General features: G+C 43.1%; 1 protein-coding gene across 1 annotated transcript; it reads left to right on the top strand.

Annotated features, from left to right (window-relative positions):
- The first annotated feature begins 661 nt into the window (after window positions 1-661).
- LOC146653278 (calcium/calmodulin-dependent protein kinase type IV-like) lies at window positions 662-23,266 on the top strand. The gene is made up of 11 exons (XM_085382339.1): window positions 662-1,462; window positions 4,358-4,436; window positions 4,799-4,861; window positions 10,772-10,854; window positions 11,975-12,047; window positions 18,537-18,627; window positions 19,545-19,619; window positions 20,670-20,745; window positions 21,057-21,183; window positions 21,767-21,919; window positions 22,509-23,266. The coding sequence occupies exons 1-11, from the start codon at window positions 1,356-1,358 to the stop codon at window positions 23,019-23,021; spliced, it is 1,440 nt and encodes a 479-aa protein (XP_085238465.1). The 5' UTR covers window positions 662-1,355; the 3' UTR covers window positions 23,022-23,266.
- The last annotated feature ends 2,705 nt before the right edge of the window (window positions 23,267-25,971 follow it).

Raw genomic sequence — 25,971 nt, 5'->3', positions numbered from 1 at the left:
AGGTTTAAAGCATTTCTCACTGGCTTCTCTTTTCATATAATGATGTATTTAGTGTTGTGCACTCATCCTTTCATGTTCACAAATATCTTTATGGAGTCCCGGAATTCAGTTTGATAATATTTTTAATGTCTCTTTAATTTTTGCACCCTCTGGAGTGCTCAAATAAAAGTCCTGCAGCTTGTTTAAGTTAGGAAGCTGTTGCCGCAAGGTTACCACAGTATGATGTCTTTGAAATATAGAGGTTATCTTAGAAACAATAATAATCCTTAGCACAACACTATATCAAACTGCAAATAAAGCTGTGGAGTGCGTCTCCTGTTTGTGCGTTAAAACCTGACCAGAAACTGATGAGATGCAAAGAAGGAAGCACCTCAGTGTGTCAGCGCTGTGCTTCTGCGGCGCTGGGCACGTGTGAAAGAGTGGTTTGATTCGCGCAGAATCAAAGTCTCCACATGTCACGCTAATGTACATTTATGTATTTAGGTTATTTCTGTATTTAGGCTGCTGACAGAACTTCGGTGACTGAGAGGATGGTGGTCCAATAGGAGTGCGACTCGGCTCCCCCGCGGGGCTGTGATTGGTCTGCGGGGTGGCGGTGGGGCGGGGCTGTGAGATTACAGCAGCATCTCTCTCCCTCCGCAGATCCATCAGACATCTGGAGCAGCCCTACCCGGGAATCAGACCCCTGAGCATCGAACGCTGACACCCTCCACCTACTCACCCCGGTGTTCGCAGTCTGTTTCCCGACACGTACCCGCTCTTCGGTGTTGCTGTGGTGGTTCTGTGGGCTGCATCTCCGGAGGGAGGCTGCTGCGCTCCGGAGAGACGGACGGTCCGTTTCTGCCAGTGAAAACACGGAGGTACTAAGCCTAAACCCGGGAGGATGGGGATGGACTGAGCTGATCCGACGTCTGAGAGGTTTTTAGGGCCCGATGGAAGCTGCGACACATCTGGACCTGGAGCGTCTGGATCCCGGCTCCAGCTTCAGTCTGGATTAAAGAGCCGTGCTCATCACCGGGGGTTCGGTGTATTTGTTTTCTTCTTTTAGTTTTTGCCCTTTCCTCACAGATAAACGGTCCTGATTGAGAGTTTGAAGGAGCAGGCGGATCCCCCTCCTCCTCCTCCCCCTGCTGGTCTGGATTAAAGCCCATCAGGATCATGAATCATCCCCCCTCCGTGACTCTAATCTGGGTTTTACCGAGCTGGATTTAAATCTGAGATCTGATCGGGATTACTCTGTTCCTGGTTCTGATCGGGTCACATCTGGCCCGGTCTGAACCGGTCCCGGAACTGGTGTGATCTTTGACTCGGTCCCGGTCTTCTTGGTGCTGGTTTGGGGGAGGTCTGCTATCATCATGCCGACGTCCCGGCCTGGTTCGGAGCCGGTGGAGTTCTGGGTGGACGGATCAAGGCGGGACGGGACTGTGGAGGAATTCTACACCCTGAGCTCGGAGCTGGGCAGGTCTGGACCACATTATGGGGGGGCAGGGGAAAACCGATGAGTTCATATGGACACTTCATTGGGCCAAAGTTGCCTGCATGAGGGGTCCATGTGATCCTTCAGGATTAACTTTGGCCACACTTTATAATCCATCCCGTGGATTACAGAGTTACTCATTTGAATGAGGTACCGGTTAAATACTGGTTCCTGTTGGAATTTAACGGGAAACACCGAAGCAAGAAAACGAAGCTTGAGCTTTGGTGTCAAAATGTTGTCAGCAATCTTTGTCTTCTTGTGTAATCACAGAGTGAAAATGTGTTTTATGCGCAGCATCTTGCTGTCTGCACATTCACGTTGTGTAACCAATATAAGATTTCAGACTGCGCCACTTTAAGCAGATTTAAGTGAAGGTTGTTAAAAATATTGATAACAGTAAAACACAGCTGCATCACGTGCTTGGTGCACGCGTATAATCTATCTATCTGGTGTATGTATCTATACATATTTGTAATGATTTTCAAAATGAGGTATATTTTTTATCAAAGAGGTTTTGCATTTTTAAGACTAGTATTTGATTTGGTTATTTAGCTTTTAGCTCTATCTAGGTGGTAAATTGGAATATTGTACTGGCATCTATCCAATTTCATACTTACTTTTTGATGATAGGGGAATTATTTCCATTTGCCGATACAAGTTTTTTTGAACAATTTACAATACAGTTTGTCAAACATTTTATTAATATATTTGAACACTTTACAGATTTTTATTAATAAATCATATTAATATCTTCCAGGTTTTCAAGTCAGTATTGATGTGGATATTTTGAAACATAAAAAATGACAACATAGAAATAAATACATTCAAATGTCTTGCATTGATCAATAAGTACTTCGGTTGCTTAAAGTACATTTAGCTTACACGTCTCTACTTTGACTGCAGCAGTTTTAATCCTGTACATTTATACTGCTGTGCTTTTGCTCCAGATGCTCTGACGCTTCAGTGTCTGCCAGTCTGGGTGGCTCATGTTTAAAAACCATAAAAAGTCAGAGCAAACATGGAATTTGAGCTAAAAGACAACAAAGATGAGTCGTGAAAGAGACCTGCAGACTGTTTGGAGCTCGGGCAGTTTGTTCGTTGTTTGAATGTTTACAGCGTGCGGTGGACTGTGTGTATTTACACACTGTGTTTGTTGTTATCTCAGCAAACACCAACACCCACAACACTGACAGCAGATCTGCAGAAAATGATGAAAATGATGTCAGCAGTGAAATCAAACGTGTGAGCATGCCGCCACCAGTTCTATTACCAGGTGTCCTGTTGCCATGGAGACCAGCCAGTACTGTGAGAGAGAGAGAGAGAGAGAGAGAGAGAGAGAGAGAGTGTCTGTGGTTGCTTCTCAGATGGATCTGTTTGCTCCATCTGTCCCGGCAGAATACCAGATCCCTAACCACACACACACATACACACAGAGTTGTGGTTGTGATCCCATGTCTTAATTGGACTTACCCTTAAGTAATCTTACTCTAATCCTAACTGAAACCCAACTCTGTTCCAGCTATAATCTAACTTAAGTCTAACTTTAACAGGCAGGTGTGAAAAGAAAAAAGCACACTCATAACAGAAAAGATGGGAATAAAACATCTCAAATAAAAACTCAACTTGATTTTTTTTGTATACGTCCACCAGCTGTTAAACCTTATCTAAACCTTTTTAATTTGAGTAACAGATAAGTTGAGTTTCATACTGCCAGATTCTATTGCAGAATCTGCTGGGGCATTATTGGATGGATGAACCCGTTGTGCATGTTTCAAACACAAGGACTTCCTCTTGTAGGACCAAAAGTACCTACAGATTCGAGGCCTCTATGTTAATTGGTTTAAAAAATACTATTTTGAGAGAAATGTGTGAGATGTGTAAAATGTGGAGCTGCCACAGCTGCTGTAGTTCTATAAAAAGCCTCGTGTAGATGAGGTCGTGAAATTGTACTTCAAAATTAAGGAAATTATTTTGAAAAGAGAAATTATTTCTCTTTTAGCACAAGAACAGTGTGGTGGGGGTTGTAAAGAAAGAAAACCCCACACAAACCTGGAAGAGTTGAAATGGCTGGCAGTGGACAGCTGTGAGAATATTGATGGTTACACCCTCGTGCAATAAAGAGGATGTATGCGGTATAACAAGACACAACGATCAATTTGTTTCACTAACTCATCCACACGAGGCATTTTGTAGAGGGAACAGGAGCCATGGCAGATGTTTGGCTTTACATGACAACTGTAATCTCCGCATTTCAAATTAATCTTGAAATTTTGACTTTAATATAAAAATGGACATTCTTTTTTTTTTTTCTTAATGTGGCCCTAATTCTCCGTCGTATAGTCTAGTGCAGGGGTGTCCAACTCCAGGCCTCGAGGGCCGGTGTCCTGCAGGTTTTAGATGTGTCCTTGATCCAACACAGCTGATTCAAATGGCTAAATTACTTCCTCAGCATGTCTTGAACTTCTCCAGAGGCCTGTTAATGAGCTCATCATGTGATTCAGGTGTGTTGACCCAGGGTGAGATCTAAAACCTGCAGGACACCGGCCCTCGAGGCCTGGAGTTGCCTACCTCGGTCTAGTGGAACATGTCTGAATGCCCTTCAGTGGAACAAACACTAGTTTCTTGGGTTTTTTTCACTGCACCAACATTTAAGTACCAGCAGGAACCAGTAAAAAGTCTAAATGTTGTGTCATTCATACAGTAGAATAATTATCAGTGTTTCCTGAAAATGAAACTAAATTTTAGTACTTAGTTCAAGTGCCTGTTTGGCTCCAATTAAAGAATCTCAGTTCCTCCTTTTCAGTAGCTCAGACTGGTTTCCATGTTGTACACACAGGTCTTTGCAGTGTTCAGGTTTAACTGTTTTGTGTTTCCTTCCAGAGGAGCGACTTCTATTGTGTATCGCTGTGAGGAGAAACAGACCCAGAAGCCCTACGCTGTCAAAGTCCTCAAGAAAACGGTCAGTGAACCAGCATGATGGAGACTTTAGCAGTCCAACAATATATAACATGTGCACAGATGAGTCGAAACATTATTAGCAAGAAATGATGAAGAAAATAACGTAGACTGTCCAGTTAGAACAGTGCAAGTCAAAGTCTAGGAGCCAAAGTGTTGGTTTGCCAAACTGTGTTTGATGGGGTTCTTCTGATTCTTGGTGGCTACCAATCCAACGTCCCGGACGGATCTGCTGCTAATATCTTTGTGATATACAGGAAACCTTCAAAAATCTGTAGGGTAACACTGTTTCAGCAGAAGACATTTGTTATATTTTGACTTATAAGGGTAAATCCGTCCATTCTGATAATGTTTCTTCTGTTGCAGATTGACAAGAAAATTGTTCGCACTGAAATCGGCGTTCTGCTGCGTCTTTCTCACCCAAACATTGTAAGTATATGCGATATATGTTATTGGGGTTTTCTCTCTATAACTGTAGGGTCTTTACCCTACATTATAGAGCACTTTGAGTGGTTTGGCACTATCTAAATGAAACTAAACTGAATGGAAAAGAGGGTTGAGTGCCTAAACTAGGTTTTGTGCCGAGCTGTAACGATGCTTGTTTAAGGGAGTCTGTGGGAATTGGGTTGTTCTTGGACCCAGCCTTGGTTCCATTTGGCTGCAAACAGGTAAACGTTTTTCTGAAATGCATTTTCAAAACCATCAGAAACTTAAACGTGGACCTGCATTTGTAAAGAATTATTTGATGGGTGGAAATGGAAGTCTTAGCCCAGAGATCCACTAGACCCCAAATGATCTATCAGATGACAGCCAATAAGCTCCCAGACTGTGAGCGGTCTAGTTCAAGTCAGGTCACTCGTAGAATATTTATATGTATTACTTAATCAAAACTTTCCTCCAGCTTTTAATGTCGTTGGATAAAAGCATTGTAGAGTTGTGAACTTTCAAATCAAATTCAAATTCAAATTTTATTTGTCACATACAGTCATACACGGTACGATATGCAGTGAAATGCTTACACAACTGCTCGTGACCTAAAGAAAAAAAGAAAAGGCTATGAATAAGAAATAAATATGAAAATTAAAAAGGGTAAATTTAACTGGGAAGGAATAAGATAAAATATAAAAATTAAAGTTGAAAATAAAATAACTGTACAACAAAATACACAATACACAAATACACAGTATAGAAATATATAAGAATGTATGAAGAAAAAAAAAATTATATATATATATATATATATCTATATATATATATATATCTATATATATATATATATATATATATATCTATATATATATCTATATATATATATATATATATATATATCTATATATATATCTATATATATATATATATATATATCTATATATATATATATATATATATATATATATATATAAGCCCTATATATAGCAGCTGGATAGCGTAGTGGTTAGACTACACGCCTTTGGAACAGAGGATCGCAAGTTCGATTCCTGCCTGGGGCGTCTGTATCCAGTAAGGGTCCTAAGGCTAGACCCCCTATGCTAAGCAAGCCTACCGCAGACATGAGCGAGACAGATAAATATGAAGGCATGCCGGCTCGGACGTCGCCCGGATCAACAAGGTCCGCGTCAGGTGTTGAGGAACCAGGGCACCCTGACGAAAAGTGGGCTACTGGAACAAGAAGGCAAGAAACGAAAACAGGGCGTTGTTGGAATGCTACTATGCAAGTAACCCCGGCGGAAGGGGCTACATGAATAGGATGAGGGACCTATGGATTCTTCGATACCCAACATCCACAATGACGGCGAAACAACTAGTAGCTCAGTGTTCCAACATTCGAAAGAAGGGACTGCTCTCACAGCTAGAGATTGACGAGGTACAACACAAATGCTACGGCAAGGAGGAGTCAGGACGCCAGGTCAGGGGGGAGATATCATCACCCCCACCCGAGATTGGGTACATAGCCCCAAGTGCGATAGGAGAAGGATCGTTGAGTGCGAGAGGAACTGACCTGAAAAATAGGATCATGGCCAAGCTTGAAACCTGGATCCCGCATAGCCGGTTACCAAGATTACGTGAAGTTCCCTCAGAAGGTCTGCTAGATGATGTTAATGCAGCACTACGGGCAATACCTACAACCACGATTACCGACACTAACAAGCTGATCTACAATACGGCAACAGTGATCAGTGAGATGCTTGGCTACAAGTTGAACAGCGACAAGGGGCAGTACCCTCCATGGAGAAGGAGGCTAGAGGGCAAGATCAAAGTAGCACGGAGGGAGGTTAGCCAACTAACGGAGTTGCAGAAAGGTGCGACAAATAAGGTGCCTAAGAAATACAGCAAGCTGTCCATACCTGAGGCCTTGGAAACTGCCAAGCAAAGACTCACAGCCTTGGCCAGCCGCTTGAGGAGGTACACCAGAGAGATAGAAGGCAGGAGAATAAACCAGCTGTTCTCCACAGAACCAGCAAAGGTGTACTCTCAGTGGCAAGGGAACAATAAGAGAACAGCACCACCAAGGCTGGAGACGGAGCAATACTGGAAGAGCATATGGGAGAAGGATGCAACCCATAACGGCAATGCTCAGTGGCTAGAGGATCTGAGGGCTGACCACAGCGACCTCCCTGAACAGGGTCCAGTAACCATCACAGTGGCAGATATCCAAGAAAGGGTCTCCAGTATGAAGAGTTGGACAGCACCAGGGCCCGACATGGTTCACGCCTACTGGCTGAAGAAGCTGACTGCACTCCACGAGCGTCTGGCAGCACAAATGAACCAGCTGCTAGTTAACGAGAGACACCCGGAATGGCTAACCGAAGGCCGGACGGTCCTGATCCCCAAGGACCCCAAGAAGGGACCGGTCCCCTCCAACTACCGACCAATAACCTGCCTCAGTACTACATGGAAGCTCCTGTCAGGCATCATATCGGCTAAGATGAACAGGCACATGGGTCAATACATGAGCGGGACACAGAAAGGAATTGGCAAGAATACCAGAGGCGCAAAACACCAGCTACTGGTAGACAGAACAATCAGCCGAGACTGCAAGACCAGACTGACCAACCTGTGCACTGCCTGGATTGATTACAAGAAGGCCTATGACTCAATGCCCCACAGCTGGATACTGGAATGCCTAGAATTGTACAAGATCAACGGGACCCTAAGAGCCTTCATCAGGAACTCAATGGGGATGTGGCGTACAACACTAGAGGCCAACTCCAAGCCCATAGCACAAGTCACCATCAAGTGCGGGATCTACCAAGGAGATGCTCTGTCCCCACTGCTGTTCTGCATAGGCCTGAACCCCCTCAGTGAGATCATTAACAAGACTGGCTACGGATACCGACTACAGAACGGAGCAGTTGTCAGCCACCTCCTGTACATGGATGACATCAAGCTGTATGCCAAGAGTGAACGAGACATCGATTCACTGATCCACACTACCAGGCTATACAGCAATGACATTGGAATGTCGTTCGGACTGGAGAAGTGTAGTCGGATGGTAACAAAGAGAGGGAAGGTAGTCAGAACTGAGGGGATTGAACTACCAGAAGGCAACATTGCAGACATAGAGGACAGTTACAAGTACTTGGGGATCCCACAGGCGAATGGGAACCATGAAGAGGCCGCTAGAAAAGCTGCAACCACCAAGTACCTGCAGAGGGTCAGGCAAGTCCTGAGGAGTCAGCTGAATGGTAAGAACAAGATCTGGGCCATCAACACGTACGCCCTGCCTGTGATCAGGTACCCTGCTGGGGTAATAGGCTGGCCAAAGGAGGAGATAGAAGCCACTGAGACAAGAAAGCTCCTTACCATGCATGGAGGGTTTCACCCCAAATCCAGCACCCTGAGGCTGTACGCTAAGCGGAAGGAAGGGGGCCGGGGACTGGTGAGTGTCAGCACCACAGTCCAGGATGAGACAACGAACATCCAAGAATACATTAGGAAGATGGCCCCAACTGACCGAGTGCTCAGTGAATACCTCAGGCAGCAGAAACCCAAGAAAGAGGAGGGAGACGAGGAACCATCATGGAAGGACAGGCCCCTGCACGGTATGTACCACCGGCAGATAGAGGAGGTGGCTGATATCCAGAAATCCTACCAGTGGCTGGACAAAGCTGGACTGAAAGACAGCACAGAGGCACTAATCATGGCAGCACAAGAACAAGCTCTGAGCACAAGATCCATAGAGGCTGGGGTCTATCACACAAGGCAAGACCCCAGGTGCAGGCTGTGTAAAGATGCCCCAGAGACAATCCAGCACATAACAGCAGGGTGCAAGATGCTAGCAGGCAAGGCATACATGGAACGCCATAACCAAGTGGCCGGCATAGTGTACAGGAACATCTGTGCCGAGTATAACCTGGAAGTCCCGAGGTCAAAATGGGAGATGCCCCCAAGGGTGGTGGAGAATGACCGAGCTAAGATCCTGTGGGACTTCCAGATACAGACGGACAAAATGGTGGTGGCTAACCAACCGGACATAGTGGTGGTAGACAAACAGAAGAAGATGGCCGTAGTGATCGATGTAGCGGTTCCGAATGACAGCAATATCAGGAAGAAGGAACACGAGAAGCTGGAGAAATACCAAGGGCTCAGAGAAGAGCTCGAGAGGATGTGGAGGGTGAAGGTAATGGTGGTCCCCGTGGTAATCGGAGCACTAGGTGCGGTGACTCCCAAGCTAGGCGAGTGGCTCCAGCAGATCCCGGGAATAACATCGGAGATCTCTGTCCAGAAGAGCGCAGTCCTGGGAACAGCTAAGATACTGCGCAGGACCCTCAAGCTCCCAGGCCTCTGGTAGAGGACCCGAGCTTGAAGGATAAACCGCCCGCAGGGGCGTGCTGGGTGTTTTTTTATATATATAAAATGTCCAGTGTCCACATTTGTGTCTTGTGCAGTGCAAATATGCTTAAAGTGATTTAGTGATGAAGTGATTCGATTAGATGACCACACATCTAATCGAATTAGTGTAAACAAAGTCCAGAATGTCCAGCGGACAACTTTGAGGAATTATTCTTGGTCCATTCATGTGAGTCACAAATAGTTGAAATAAGTGCAAAATATGAAAATATGGAAGAAAACACCAAAACAGACACTTCGGGTTCTGCCAGGACATGAATTAATGACTTAATTTATAATATGCAGAATAAATCAGTTCATTTTTATTGTTCATGTTCACCTGGTCTGGTGTGACTGAATAATCTCTCTTATTTTCAGTCGACTCTAAAATTTTCCCCATAAATCTCTCTTTTCTTTGTATCACTGATTTTAAACACGACCCTTTAATGTGAGCTAAAACACTTGTTTATGAGCTTGTAAGAATTTAGATTCAACTTTATTTCAGTCTGAGCATGGCCCAGAGTTCATCTACCAAGTATGCAAGCTATAGCATGTATTCTAATATTTTATTTAAGACAAGACTGACGCATCAGTTCTGTTTTTCTTTTCTTAGTACTATTTTAAAAGCAGGTCGATAAACTGCACCACATCAAAGTACGTGATGGGTGTGCTTTTTTTATTGTACTTTAAGTATTGAACTGTCTATTGTCTGTTTCATGTTTGTTTCTTTATTTGTTGAATCTGGGACAATGATGACTGGAAACATGAAAAAAATCTCGTTACTATGTTCCTGCTTGGAAAGTTCAAAAATACTTCAAAGTGTTTGCTCTTCTCAAGCATGTTTTAAGTGATATTGAGTGTTTATGTACCAGAGGCAGAATCAGTTGGTTTTGCCTTCACTATTAGTGCAGTTTCAGTTAGTGCCTGTTGTTTACCTGGTGGTTAGGCTTTGGCACTAAAAGCTACTTAGGCTTTAAAGGCTGGGTTTAGGCTCTGAAGGATCCTTGAAAAGGTTTACAGGCCTAGGCTGGGATTAAGTTGTATTAATTAACATCTAATCCACCCTGAAATGAATTATTGGATGGAGGGATGGATGAATAGGAACAACTTGGTTAAGATTAGGTTCTATAAAGTGCTTAGTTAGGTTAGGTTTAGGTTTTACGCTGATAGATAATTAGTAGGTTCAGACACTTAAAATCCTGAAAGGGTTTAGGAAAAGATTGTGCTTATATCGTTCACATTAGAGTTGGGAATGACACAACCAAACCCAGGATGCTATTCTATACGACATCTTCATGTGTCACTGAGGAACACCAATGGCTTTGACAAAACTGGACATTTTTGCACTCTTACAGTGAATTATTCAATTACCAGTAATTTGAGCAAATAACAACAGTCCCACAGAAGTTCTATTTTTATATGGACATTGTTATTTACATATATGACTCTCAGTACTCGCTCATGTATTTTTAATATATTTCTGGCTTCTTGTGCTTTCCTGTGGCTCAGATCCAGCTGAAGGAGATCTTTGAGACAGACACAGACATTGCTCTGGTGCTGGAGTTGGTGACTGGAGGAGAGCTCTTTGACCGGTACGTACACACTCACATTAGCTGCTTTAGCTGTCCTACTGACATTGCTGTAGTTTTTGTGTTTAATTGAAAGTATCACTGGTTGGCTTAGTTTGAGAAATCTTTGATTACAAGTTGGGCTGTAGTCTGCAGTTCAGTTACAGTAGCTGTTGTGCAGTTGTAATGGCAGTAGTTGCTGTGCTGCATTTGTTACATTAGTTTCAGTGGTGTGTGTAGGTATATGCATTGCTGTATCATCAGTGGTTGCACATGCTGCATCAGTTGTGTTGGTTGGTCAGTTGCAGGTGTTGATCGAGATGGTGAATAGTGGAGTTTGGCTCAATCCATTTTGTTGTTATGTTTAGTTACAGATGTTGAGTTGGTGTGTTTAGATTTGCTGCAGCAGCTGTTGTGATTGGTGGAGTAGTGAAAGTTGCAATCGTCTATTTTTGGTATATGGTTTTGTTCAGGGTTGGCAGTGTGGCTGTAGTGGCAGAGGCTGGTTTTGCTGCAAAAGTTGTGATGTTTGGTTGCTATAGTTAAGAGCACAATTCCTGCTAATGAACCAATCACTTAACTTGGCAGTTTTCCTGTAGTTGCAGTGGTTGCCATGGTTAGATGTTGCTGTACTTTGGGGGTTTTAGGAGTTGCTGTGTCCGGTTACAGACGTTTCTGTAACTGAAGTTCTATGTTTGGGCACAGAGGCCCCTGTGTTAAGTTACTCATGCTGTTATTAAAGAACTTGTCATGTTTACTGGAGGTGTTACTGAAGTTTCCGTGTCAGCGATTGGTCATTTACATAAATTAACATGTTTAGTTGAAGCAGGTGTTGCTGTGTTTCGGTGGCGTTGTTGGTGTAATGTGATGTGGTTGTTTTGACTGCATAAGTTGCCATTTTTACAGGCTACAACAGCTACAGCTACAGCTACAGCGGTTTGCTCATTTTGTCCTGAGACTTCCAAACTGAGATGCAAAAGTCAAAGAGAATGAAAGAACTAACAGCTTGTTCCAACATCTCTGTTGGAAAACCGAACCAGACAAACACGTACATTAGTAAAGTGTAACCAATCAGAGAACAGATAAAGAGATGCTGCTCTTGATTTTCATGTCATTTTATCTTTGACTGTATTTTTGTTTCCAGGATTGTGGAACGTGGTTACTACAGTGAGAGAGATGCCGCTCATGTCATCAAGCAGATTCTGGAGGCTGTGGCGGTAAGATGCTGTATTCAGTGTCTGGTTTGACTTTGACAACGTTTTATTAAATTGTAATAAAAAATTGAATTATTGTGGAAACAAAGGCCTCTACAGGCTACGAGCAATGAGAGGAACTACAGAAATCCTGAGAGGAATTACAAAAACAGACTCTTTGCCTATAAATAACCCTTACAGGCCCAAATGCTGCTGTTATTAATTTAAAAGCAAAGCTTTAGCTGCTGTTTGGTTTAGTTGCTGTACTTCCCATGTTTAATCCCTGGTGCTGCCTTTGTTACAGTAGTTGATGTACTTGCAGGAGAGGCTTATTTTTTGACCTGTGTTTGGTTACATGTGTTGCTTAAATTGGTTGGCTTAGTTGGAGTGGATTCCTTGTGTAGCTGTAGGTCTTGCTGCCACTGCAGTAGCTGGTTTCATGGTTGTTGTTTGGTTGCAGTAGCTTCCGTGCTGCAGGTGCTGCTGATACTACAGTAATTGGTTTAGTTGCACAGTAGTGATGCTTAATCACATTTTCAGTAGTCGCAGGTTTATTTAGAGTAGCTGCTGACAGCTGGCATTGAGGCTCAATTTGATCTATTTGGCTGGTGTTGCTATACTTTATACTTCGTAACTGCTTGGTGTGGTTGCAGCAGTTGCTATGTTTAGTTGCAGTTTCCTCCGTTGACGCGTAGTTGTTTGGCTGCATTATTTTGCAGTAGTTGCCATATTTATTTCCAGCTTCTGTCATTCCACTAGTTTGTTTGTTTGATGTGGTTGCTATGTTTAGTTACAGTGTCGCATCAATTGCCATGTTTGGTTGCAGGTGCTTCTTTTGATGTAGTCGTTAATTCAGTTGCAGTAGTTTCCACGTTTAGCTTCTTTTGACATGCAGTAATTGCTGTTATTTTAAGGCTTAAAATGGAAGAAGGTCTGGGAACCTGAGCTCTGTCTGGGTTTTCTGCTTCTGATCAATCAGCTGCAGCGTCTCTGCTGTCTGTGGATCATTTACCTCCATCCACCCCTCTGCTCATTAGATTACTGCTCGCCCCCACCAGCTCTGCTCAGTCTGTGCAGCCTCACACCAAACCTCAGCTTTAAACAGTCTGTTTATAGATCTGAAAGGTTTCATGGAGAGCAGGTCGTCAAATCCGTAGAGGCAATGTATGTAAAATTAAATCAACACTGTCAAAGGTGTTGGGCTTTTATCCTCATCTGATGGAGCTAATTTACCGTTTTTTTGGTCACAGGCTGACTAGAAACGTATTAAGCTGATATTTATCTGAAAGAACTAGATGTGACATTTCATTAGCACAGAAACATTATACGGCTCTAACAGGAGTCTGCTATCTTGCCATTCAGAAGAGGATTTTTTTCCTCGTGTAGGCGTGAGCCCTCCTCCAACTGATGAATCACAATCTTCCTGTTTCTCAACAGATTTGATCAAATGTTGAAGTGGCAAAGAAATCATATTTAAAGGTCAGCGTGCTATGCTTAATACAAAACCAAGAAGCATTCACTGACATGCTTATACAACACTGTACTGAACACAGACACACAGAATGAGCTGATTAAAGAAGCGAGTGAATCATAATAACATGTCATTATCGCCAGCATGAGACATCCCAATCTTTTGATGATCGTCTGAAGCTTTTTGTTGCAGCTGCGGTTCTTTCTGTAAGCATAATGCAAAACACACTCAGGCTGGGAGGCGTGTCTGCCTGTCAAGGCAAACTCAGGGGACCCAACACAGGTGTTGATGTGTTTATACTGTTGATGTATAAACATACTGTTGAGATAATTTTAAACATCCAGCACGCCCCTACGGGCGGTTTATCCTTCAAGCTCGGGTCCTCTACCAGAGGCCTGGGAGCTTGAGGGTCCTGCGCAGTATCTTAGCTGTTCCCAGGACTGCGCTCTTCTGGACAGAGATCTCCGATGTTGTTCCCGGGATCTGCTGGAGCCACTCGCCTAGCTTGGGAGTCACCGCACCTAGTGCTCCGATTACCACGGGGACCACCGTTGCCTTCACCCTCCACATCCTCTCGAGCTCTTCTCTGAGCCCTTGGTATTCCTCCAGCTTCTCGTGTTCCTTCTTCCTGATATTGCTGTCATTCGGAACCGCTACATCGATCACTACGGCCGTCTTCTTCTGTTTGTCTACCACCACTATGTCCGGTTGGTTAGCCACCACCATTTTGTCCGTCTGTATCTGGAAGTCCCACAGGATCTTAGCTCGGTCATTCTCCACCACCCTTGGGGGCATCTCCCATTTTGACCTCGGGACTTCTAGGTTATACTCGGCACAGATGTTCCTGTACACTATGCCGGCCACTTGGTTATGGCGTTCCATGTATGCCTTGCCTGCTAGCATCTTGCACCCTGCTGTTATGTGCTGGATTGTCTCTGGGGCATCTTTACACAGCCTGCACCTGGGGTCTTGCCTGGTGTGATAGACCCCAGCCTCTATGGATCTTGTACTCAGAGCTTGTTCTTGTGCTGCCATGATTAGTGCCTCTGTGCTGTCTTTCAGTCCAGCTTTGTCCAGCCACTGGTAGGATTTCTGGATATCAGCCACCTCCTCTATCTGCCGGTGGTACATACCGTGCAGGGGCCTGTCCTTCCATGATGGTTCCTCGTCTCCCTCCTCTTTCTTGGGTTTCTGCTGCCTGAGGTATTCACTGAGCACTCGGTCAGTTGGGGCCATCTTCCCAATGTATTCTTGGATGTTCCTTGTCTCATCCTGGACTGTGGTGCTGACACTCACCAGTCCCCGGCCCCCTTCCTTCCGCTTAGCGTACAGCCTCAGGGTGCTGGACTTGGGGTGAAACCCTCCATGCATGGTAAGGAGCTTTCTTGTCTTTATGTCAGTGGCTTCTATCTCCTCCTTTTTTCGTCCCTTGCCTTCTTGTTCCAGTAGCCCACTAGATATATATATATATATATATATATATATATATATATATATATATTAGGGGTGCAACGATACACAAAATTCACGGTTCGGTTTGGTTCGATACTTTGGTGTCACGGTTCGATATTTTTTCGATACAAAAAAATGTTCATGCCTTTTTAATTTGTCATTTATTAAAATTATAAATATATATTTTAACTCAAAAGTACAGTTTTTAAATTTAACCCTAACCCTTGTGCGTGTTTTTTATTTTGACAGCGAATGCACACCTGCGGACCACTTATGTGCAGCCCTGGTTATTTAGCTCGTCATATTGCAGCCACAGAAATTATTTTGTCCATGAAACCATAAAGCTGCACTTTCTTTTTGCCTTATAGTCTGATTTGTCATAACTTTTCCGTTTTGTGGTAAGCTTTTCTTTGGCTGTCACTTCTTCACCCTGACCTGTCTTATTTGGCTCAGCAGAACTGCTGCTTTTACACACACACTCACATAAGCTCAGCGATTCTCTGCGCGATCAACCTCTCACATGTTTAAGCTGCGGGAGATTTCACTTGTCATGTTTGCATAGTAAGCTAACGATTGATAAGACGATGTCAGAGGAATTGGTGCACAAATTATCATCACTCACCAATCAGTGCTGTCGCTCTCTATACACAGTTTGCACGATTGCAAAGTGAAAGCAAAAAACAAGCGCAAATTCAAACACGATTTCAATATGTCACATATTGACAGTGGCTCACCGATGCCAATGACATAATTACCCAGCTACATTTCTGAAAGAATGCAAAAGCATTGACATATATTTTTCCTTCCTACAATAGCCGGACGGGCAGGGAAGAGATAGATTTTGGTAGCCCGACTGAAAAAATCGCTAGCCCCAGGACGTCGGGCTAGCGATATTGCGAGCCCTGTATCTGATTGAGGAATCACTCATCTTTGGAAAAGAGAGTTTATTACAGAGAAATGGCTCTTTCCAAAATAAAAGCTATACTATCCGCTTCTTCTGGGCTATATTCTCAGCAGCATAAGGAGAATCATGTGCTAACAGCTGTCTAAATGACTCGGCTAAAGTTAGTAGCATGCTTGTTGTTTTTGTCTTTGCACTAGGATGATGTCGGAGTAAATGTGCAGTCATATTCGTTGTGTTCCCACTAGTGCTTTCAGGTTAATCTCGTTGAAATGACCTTAACGCCACAACACGGCAAATCTCCGTTAACGAGCTACCGCCGATCGCCCCGTGCATGGGGCTAGACGGCCAACACGTTAACGAGCTAACTGCGCTAACACACTAGTTCCCACCCATGTAATTGAGCATTGCATGGCACATCCAACATACTGTTTTACTTTAGTCCATGACGCGCTTACCTTCAGGGTCATACGTCACATGAAAACCAAAATAATTCCAAACGCCAGATCTGAATGAGGGTGGGGGAGGGTGGGGGAGGTGCCCTGCGCTCTTCCTTCTGACTATGCTGTCTGTGTTGAGCGCTCAGTGGATCTGCGCTCGACAGTGCAGCCTAGGCGGAGTAGTCGAACACAGATTCACTGAGCGCTCAACACAGACAGCATTGTCAGAAGGAAAGTTGATAAAATAAATTACAAATGTTGTATTGTTCGATACATATGCGTACCGAACCGAAAGCACTGTATCGAACGGTTCAATATCGATACGAATATCGTTGCACCCCTAATATATATATATAGTTTCTGAGCATGGCTCAGTTGGAGGTATTGCTGTAGTTGCAAAGGTTGAATGAGTTGTGGTAACGACCATGTTTAGCTGTGGGAGGAGGTTGTTTGTTTGTTGGTTTAGCTGCAGAAGTTGTTGCTATATTTGCAAGGTTTTAATTCTTTACTTGCAGGTGTTGCTGCTTTGGCAGGATTTGCGATTTTTGGTACCAGGCTTACTGCTGTAGCAATAGATTAGATTTAGCTGCAAGTGTTTTGGGTTGCTTGGTTACATAGCTGGCTAATTTAAAGTCACATACGTTGCTGTAGTTACCAGGTTTGTTTTAGTGCCAGTAATTGACATGTCTAGTAGGAGGTACGGCATGAGTTGCAGTGGTTGGCATAGTTACAGTAATTTATATATATAGCAAGTGACATTATTAATTGCATAAATTACCCTGTTTAGTTGCAGGAGTTGCTGTAGCCGTGGTTGATTTAGTTGCAGGTGTTGCTGGTATCAGTGTTGTTGCACATGGCAGCAGCGTGCAGTGGCTGCAGGTCTCTTATGTAACAGCTGCTTCCATCCTGCTGCTGAACAGATTAAAACCAGAGAGGATTAACGCACGCACACACTCGCACACACTGACCACAGCTGACCTACATCTACAAGAGAAACATACGCCCCTTTATGTGTATGTGTGTGTGGGGGGGGGGGCAGGATTACAGTACTGTTGTATTTGTTGTATGTGATGTGAGTGGCATTAATCTGTAGCACAGAAACATCCCGCAGCCCCTGAACACAGCAACAGCTTTAACAGCAGATTCTCAGCATCTGAGTAAAGACCCTACAAGGTTGTGTTTGAAGTTAGAAACAAAATATAAAAAGAAATCCATATTTAAAAGCAGAAGTGGAAAACGACACAGAGCCCGTCTGCCTGTTCTGAATTACAACCCCACACCTTCACCAGCATGAAGGAGGCTCTTTGACTTCCTCACAATGTCAGCAACTGATTTTGTGATTCAACATCAAGCCGTAACGTGAACCTTCTCTGTGGCTCTTTTCCTCCTGTTTGGCAGCTCAATCTTCAACATCCTTTGTCCTATATATAAACCATCTCTCCTACGCACATCTTTGCTGCTCAACCTGAGCTGTTCCTCTGATGTACTCATTCCTAATGCTGTCCATCCAGCTCTTTGGAAAATCTTCACCATAGCCACCTCCAGCTCAGTTTCCTGTCTTTTTAAAGTGCCACTGTCTCCAAACCAAGCAACAAAGCACATCTAGCTGTTATAATCTATTTAATTTCATTTATATAATGCCAAATCACAACAACATTTACCCTGAGATGCTTTATATTGCAGGGTAAAGACCCTATAATGATACAGAGGTAATCCCAACAATCAAAGATCGCCCTATGAACAAGCACTGTGTGTCACTGTGGAAAGAAAAACAAGAGCGCGTCTGTGGAAACAAGAAAAACACCCTTTCAGCTAGATTGCTTGTCTTTATTTGTAAATAACATACAAAAAAAACCTGGTCCTTTAGAATAATCAACAGTACACCGTTTTGTTATTTACCAGATAATTGCACTAAAATGCTGTAAAAGGCACCATCACCACAAGAATAGTCAAGAGATGAGGCCATGGCCCTGTGATGCAAACTACGCCTTGATAAAGTTTTGATATTGGGCTCTATTCCAGTTCTAAGGCTAGAAACGTGTTTATTTTTGCTGCAAAGTTGGGGATTTTAAATTGGGAGTCCATGGGGACTGACTCGCTTTTGGACCAGCCTCAAGCTTCAAGTGGCCATTAGAGTAAATGCACTTAAGCTCTGGCTTCATTTTTCAGTCCAGGAAGTTTCCGCTTGATGAGGCAACAACTGGATCATCTTTCCCACGTTTTTCATGCTTTTCTTCTCTGTGCTTTAGTATTTACATGAGAACGGTGTTGTGCATCGTGACCTTAAACCAGAGAACCTGCTGTACGCCGACCTGTCTCTGGATGCTCCGCTGAAGATAGGTAACAAACTCTCTACATACCCTCCACATCTGAATACAACAGAATGAAATGACAAGTTTATCATGTTCCAACACAAGTTGTGGAAAATATTTTTCTGTTATTATCGACCACGCTGTCTGTTATCATCAGTGGTGAAACAGTGCAGTTTGGAAATGCCGAGTATGACTGTGATGAGACATCGATGATCTAAAACACATGAAAGTAAAACAAAACTCGTTTCCTGGCTCATAACAACAGGAAATTATTGCTTTGTTTACTTCAATTTTAAACATTTGCAAATAACATGTCAGTAACTGCCCTAAAGACTGTTTTCAAATCTGCTCCTATCATCTCAATTATGTCAGCTCCTATTGTGCTTATACTGTATGTAAAATAAAAATCAGCATTCTTAAAATAACCACAAACCGCGGTCGTCTTGTGGCCCTGAAAATATGCATGAACACTGGAGTTTGCTGTGAGAGCCCAAACATTTGCATACAGATTTAGCATCAGTCTTAAACTGAGGTTTTGCATACAGCTCAACCTTCAGTGTCTTTGGCTGCATTTGAGGCATTAAACTTGTGACTGCATCATATTTCGAGCTTGTTTAGTCCGAGAGGTAAAAACTCACAGAAACATATTGTTGGCTCAGAATTTGGTTCATTTTTGGAGGAGCTCCTGCGTCCAGATGGCCAGCGAGCCCTCGGCTAACAGATACAGATGGAAGCCTCCGTTCCTTTCGAGTGAAACTCTTCTCCACCAACACCTTCCTTTAGTTCAGAGACTTGCCTGCAGAAAAACACATTTTCCTCCACCTCCACTGCTTCACCCCCTCATTTCTCTTAATATAGAAACAGGAAACTGAACAAAACAAATGCATTACAAGGTTTTTATCTCGCTTCAGTCTGAATGAAAGAAAATATTCTCTTCTTTTACAGCTGACTTTGGTCTTTCAAAAATCGTAGATGACCAGGTGACCATGAAGACAGTCTGCGGTACTCCGGGGTATTGCGGTGAGTACAAAAATTGGTGTAGCGTAGCTATGAATACCACATTCACTTAAGCTCACTGTATTCTTATCTATATGGCCTCCAATCACACAACATTAGTCATCTCAAAGTCCTTTGTACTGTAGGTTGAAAGCCTACAGCACAAAATAGTCAAACGATCCGATATAAACAGCACTTGGCAATCAGAGAGAGAAAAATTTGCCTTTTAATAGGAAGAAACTTCCAGCAGAAAAAGGCTCAGGGTGGGGCTGCCATCTGCTGCGACCAGCCCGGGCTCAGAGCAAACAGTCGATGGCAAAAATAAGACTCAGCTCACAGAAACAACAAACAGGACAACACAAACTACTGCAAAGAAGCATAAACGAGTGAATGAGAGAAGAGTGATGGAGAAGTGCTACGAGTGTCATGTGAAAATTCTCAATTTTCACTGTGATCCTTCTAATCGGCTGAAGGCTGAAGGACAACCAGATAATGAGAAGTTACAACGTTAAAATTATTTTTCAGCATTGCTCTGAGCAGGATGCTTCTATTTTTGACAATGTTGTCAGTTAATTAGTACATCCTCAAAAACGACTGCAGTGTTGCTCACGGTAGTACTGGACATGTAACACCATCCAGAGAGGATTTCTGTTTAAACACCAGATTTTTAGGACCAAACACAGAATGACTGGATGGTGTCTCTCCCACAGCAGCACATCGTGTTTGAGGAAGACTCAAACACTCCAGCATAGTGTGGGACCTTTAATCTCAGTGATACGACATGGCACAGCAGCAGGACTTGGTGGTGTAGTAACAGCCAATGAGCAGCACTTTGAGGTGTGGGGAAAGTTAAAGTGGTGACGATATGGCAGCTGACGCTCTGGATGGTGTCTGTAGATGTTGCTGTAGTAGGTGTAGTATCAGTAGTAGATGTGTTTATTCACCTGCGTTGCAGTGATATATGCGAGTGGGCAGTAAGGCGTTCCCTGTGGCGTGTTCTCTGTGGGATTTCAAAAACTCTCTGTTAGAGCTTCTGTCAGCCATCTGCTGTCTAACAGACTCCTCTGCTTGCAGCTCCAGAGATCCTGCGGGGAAATGCCTACGGCCCTGAGGTGGACATGTGGTCGGTGGGCGTGATCCTCTACATCCTGTGAGTCCATTAACACCTTGCTGCCAGTCCAAGCGTACACTCACACATATATACTAAAATATTCATCGCTGACTCACTCTCATCAGTATATAAGTTTTATGGCCCATCTGATTCATGACAGCCATTTAACACAATGACATAATGTGAAAGTCTGCATCCTGTTTATCTGCTTTCCTCAGACAGCAATTAAGCTTTTAATGCTGCCTTCAAATGGATCTGAGACCGACACACTGCTGTGGTTTCTCATCTAGAAGGGATGTGGCAAAATAAGCGTCCTTTCCTAGACTCTTTCCTTTGGTTTGTTTCCCCAGACTCTGTGGGTTTGAGCCCTTCTTCGACCCAAGAGGGGATCAGTACATGTATAGTCGCATCCTCAACTGTGACTATGAGTTTGTTTCTCCGTGGTGGGACGAGGTCTCCCTCAATGCTAAGGATCTGGTGAGTTACACCAATGATTTGACATTATTATTTATGTTAAATGTGAAGAAGTGCAGGACCTCACACTTTATTTTAAAGCTCTCAGACATGTTTTAAACTCTCGCTGCCCAGGACAGCGTAGTAGAAACTTAAACTGACCTGAAAGACTTTATACTGGGCATTGACTGGGATTGGTGACATCACTGGGACTTCACACTTTATATTAACTTGTCTGGAATCACTTTGGACTTGGATGTATATTTGTGATGCTGTTTTTGGACGGCTTGGTACATGTTGGATCTTTGGTTGGTGTCGACTAACACGACTAAGGCTTATGCTAAACTAAAACTAGACTTGACTTGAGTGGAGACTTGTTTGAAATGATATTGAGATTTATGGAATGACTTGACACACTAAATTGTCTTGGCCTTTACCTCTGGATGACTAAAGATCCATTTCTTGGTGTGATTTGAATTCAGAATGAAGTGAATGACTTGATAATTCACATGAGCCTGATTCTACATCTTGAATCTTAACATTTATTCATAGATTGGACTTGGACTTGTTTGAAGGCCTCGGTTTGTCCTGTCTGATTTGTCCGCAGGTCAGTAAGCTGATTGTCCTCGACCCTCACAAGCGCCTCAGTGTCCGGGAGGCCCTGCAGCACCCCTGGGTGCTGGGCAAAGCTGCCCGGTTCTCTCATATGGATACTACCCAGAGGAAACTACAGGAGTTCAACGCTCGACGCAAACTTAAGGCTGGTCCTTTGTCATAGTTTCATTTCACAGTGATTGGTTTTGTGGGCATCAAAGGTCATAGAAGACTTTTCTGTCATTTTAAGATTTGAGTTGACATTTTGGGAGATAAACTAGGGAATGACTCTTGTACATAAAGCCCAAAATGAAATCTGCTCAGAGCATCTGCACCTGTATACTATGTGGCCTAAACTTTTATATACACACACATAGACTAGTTAAACTGCAGGTGAAACTTCACCGGGGCTCCAGATTCCACCCACCAAGAGTTGGCTTTCAGATGATTCAAACTTCATGAATGAGGTCAGTAAAGATCTTAGTAAAGCTGGCTCTGGTGAGCCTGGGTGCAGCATAAAAATGTAAATTCAACAATCACAGGATTTACATTCGAGCGGGCAGTTGGTAACAAAATCATATTTTTTCTACATGGCATTTTGAATTTATTGAAATTACAGGACAGGGTAATAGAGAAACATATTTAACAGGGAAGAGGAAGCTGAAAGCAAATATCAACTCAACATAGTTGACAAATCTGCTTTAAAGACTTTTAAAAGATCCTGAATGCTCACTCACTGTTCTGTGTGCTGACAGGCGGCCATGAAAGCTGTCGTGGCCACAAGTCGGATGCATGAAGGTTCGCGGCGTCGCACAGACAGCTGTGACATTCCAGGTTCAGGGGCTTCCAGGCAGAGCAGCATGCAGCAGGACCCGCCTCCTGAGTCTGCATGCTCCACCCAAAAAGACAAAGAGGCTCCACCTCCTGACCAGCAGTTGCCACAGGAAGTTGAATCGAAGTCTGCTGACCCAAACGCCCTCAGCCCCTCTCCTCCACACAGCCCCAAACTACCCAGCTCTGATGTCACACCCGCAGGGCCCATCCCCACCAGACCGCCACTGCGCGCTGATGGGCTGCGACAAGTATCTGTAATCCCTAAAAGCATGCTGGTCCAACCCCGGCCGCCGCAGAAAAGCTGCTCTGTCATAGAGCCAACCCCCAGAGTTGGGGCCACACCCACACTGGGCTCACCCCCGAGTCCCAACAACCTCAGCAATGGCTTCACATCTGGGGCGGAGCCTACCAGTAAGACCACCCACTGCCAGTGATCACATGGCAAAATTAAAAAAATTCTCGACTCTGCTTCAGTTTCACACAGAAGTAAAAAACGTTCAGCTTTCAGCAGCTAAATGAACTTATTTGGACCAAATTACAGTAAACCCAAAATCTGCAGCTCACATTTAACCCGCATCACCACACGTCTGGGATCTCTTTGGCTTACATGCTAACAGATACGGATTCATGGAGGGGTCGCTGGACATTTCTGAAGATGGGCAGGTGTTTTATCTTCTGTTTTTTAGTATAAAAGTATAAAGGCCTTCGATTATTTAGGAGAAGTAAAAATAATTTCCCCCATCAGCACTCGTTTATGTGAGGGTTGACTAAAAACACAAGAAATGTAATAAATGTGAATTGTCTGTTAAGCACTTCAATCTCAGCAGCACTGTCGAGCTTGTTTGCTCATTTTCACTGAGACAGTGGACGTGTTAAGCTAAGTCAGTGACAAATAACCAGCATGCTGGGGAGCAGTTATCAAGGCCGTGCACATTTGGACTGGAGGGTGTGTTAGCATTTAGCTCACCCACTACAGCACTTCATCAAGTAGCTCTGAATTATTCAGCACATCAGCAAGACTCAATATATTTTTGCAAAGACTCAACATATTTGGAAAAAATTCGAATAATAAAATAACTCGTAAGAGCTACAATTTATTTGTCTTACCACAGAAATGAACCAGTGACGTGTGTGTTTACAACCAAAATGAAGCACTCGATCAGTGACACTGGACGATGGCGTCTGTTATCACACCTTCTTACTTACAACCGGTATCAAAAGGGAGCTATTATTTTTTAAGTTCTTATTTTTTGTTATTTTCTGTAATATGTTACAGTTTGAGCTGTTAATATTAAACATGGCTAACATTTCAAATAAAAAGGTGAACGTATGTAAAAGTTATCCATATATGCAAAAAACTCAGAACTCAAAACTGTTTTCTGCTGTTTTTTGTATTTCTTTTTAAATGTATTATTTTTTAATGTTCAAAATCTTTATGTTTTCATCTGCTACAGGCAGTATATGCTTACCTAGTGTCAGGCTTACAGAAGTTAGCAGATTTGAAGAAAGTGTTTTTTGGGTGGGGGTGTGGGGGACGGATGAATAGCTCATTTCTGACAGGATGAATTGAGGAGTATTTTTAACTCTGCTAACTCTGCACTTACTATCTCAGTTGTAGAGATTTGGGGAAACTTCAGAAATAGGCCACTGTGGCGTTCAAAGTAAACTTTAATGGAGCACACATTAGAAAAGTAAAAACTAACACCCAGAAAGTTTCTGGATTACTGCAACTAAATGCAGTTATTGACTGAGCAGTGTATTAATACAGAGTTTTTAATAACCCAGATTCACCTACAAAATCTGCATCTAACATCAAAGAGGTTAATCGCCGGAGAAATAAACGACAGGTTTTCTTCAGGGAGGAAAAAAGTGCTTCATTTTTGCTGCAAACATTTATTTTGGTCTTTGCAGACTCCCACATTAAAGGGACATTACAACATTTTGCACCAAACACTTTTGCTAAATTTGACTATGACTCACATGTCCTACAGTTAGCTTAGCATAGCATAATACTGGCAATAAAGAAGCAGCTAGCTTTAAGTCCACTTTCCACCACCTTCAGACTTAACAGCCCAGATCTCGTAAACAGACTTGGACTGCTATCATGTGGGCTTGATGAATGTATCCGGTACCTGAGGAATTAGGATCAAATTTTGACTCTGTTTCTTTTCTTTAGCGTTTCTGTGGTAACATTTGGGTGAGATCTGGCAAAGAGCTGACTGTTTGTGGGCCTAGATTGTGATTGTGCCTGCTGTGATTTAGATTTGCACCACAGCTTGGGTTTAACAAAATCAAGTTCAAGTCCAACATTCAGATAATGTATGGATTCCCTAACTGAGTGGCACCGCAGGCCGACCTTTACTGCAGCTAAACATTTAACAATCTAATTGAAAAGAAAAAGGAATTCGTTCAATTTCCACAAAGAGGCAATAATCAATTATTTCTATCCTATCCCAGGTTTAATGTTCATGCTTTCTGTCTGTTGGCAGGTGTAGGTGGAATTTCCTCCATACTTAACACAAAAACATGAAACTGAAATCCATGCTGATCTTTTCCTTTAAGTCCTGCTCTGGGACAAACTGAGACTTGAGTATTATGTTTGGGCTTCTTCTTCTCCTGACGCAGAAAGCGGACTTTTCCTGTGATGCTCAGGACAGAGACTGATTGTATTTTATTAAACGTACACAATGACTTGGCGCTCACCTGCATGAACGGATGCTCTTTATTCATGGACAAGGAGAGAGAGCGCAGCTTCATTTCTCGGCTTTTTCTTCTTCTTCTGCATCCCTTTTTTTAGCATGCGCGCTCAGACGCTTCAGACTTTCATGTTGCTGTAAAACTCTGAGTTTTTTAATCCTTTTTACTATTTACCGCCGACACCCGCTGCCGTGATTACGCAGCTGTATGAGTAAATAGAGTTCCTCCAGTGTGTAGCGTTCAGGTAAGTAACTCGTGTTTGTGATCTTCTCGTAAAACGTTGTGTTGTTTACACTTTATCAGCAGTGACGATGCGATCTTATTTGCACTGTACATACTGTAGTTTGGTTTTAGACAAGTTATTACTAACAATTTTACTGCTCGACTCGCTAAGAAACATGTTCAGTGTTTAAGCTCCCAAATATACCAAATTTGACCTTCGTGGAAAATAAACCCCTTTCATCCGATCTAAAACCACACGTTCTACCTCTTTTTGTACAGGGGCTTCCAAAATGAAATGAAAAGATGCAGATCTGGAAAGAAAATGAGATGAGACAAGAAAGATCCAATTTACATTTACACTTAAAGTTATGGTGGCCAAGACAGAACCAACAGAAAGTCTGAGAAAACACAAGCAAGCACTTTAAGCCAGCCAACAGTGTATGCTACCTAGCAGGAAACATTATA

Source organism: Rhamphochromis longiceps, linkage group LG15 (genome assembly GCF_057381845.1).
Source record: "Rhamphochromis longiceps isolate RC_006_pf linkage group LG15, R_longiceps_female_GT1.1, whole genome shotgun sequence".
Classification (NCBI taxonomy): Eukaryota; Metazoa; Chordata; class Actinopteri; order Cichliformes; family Cichlidae; genus Rhamphochromis; species Rhamphochromis longiceps.
The sequence above is the reverse complement of the archived record's forward strand: the minus strand, read 5'-3'. Positions and strand labels throughout refer to the sequence as shown.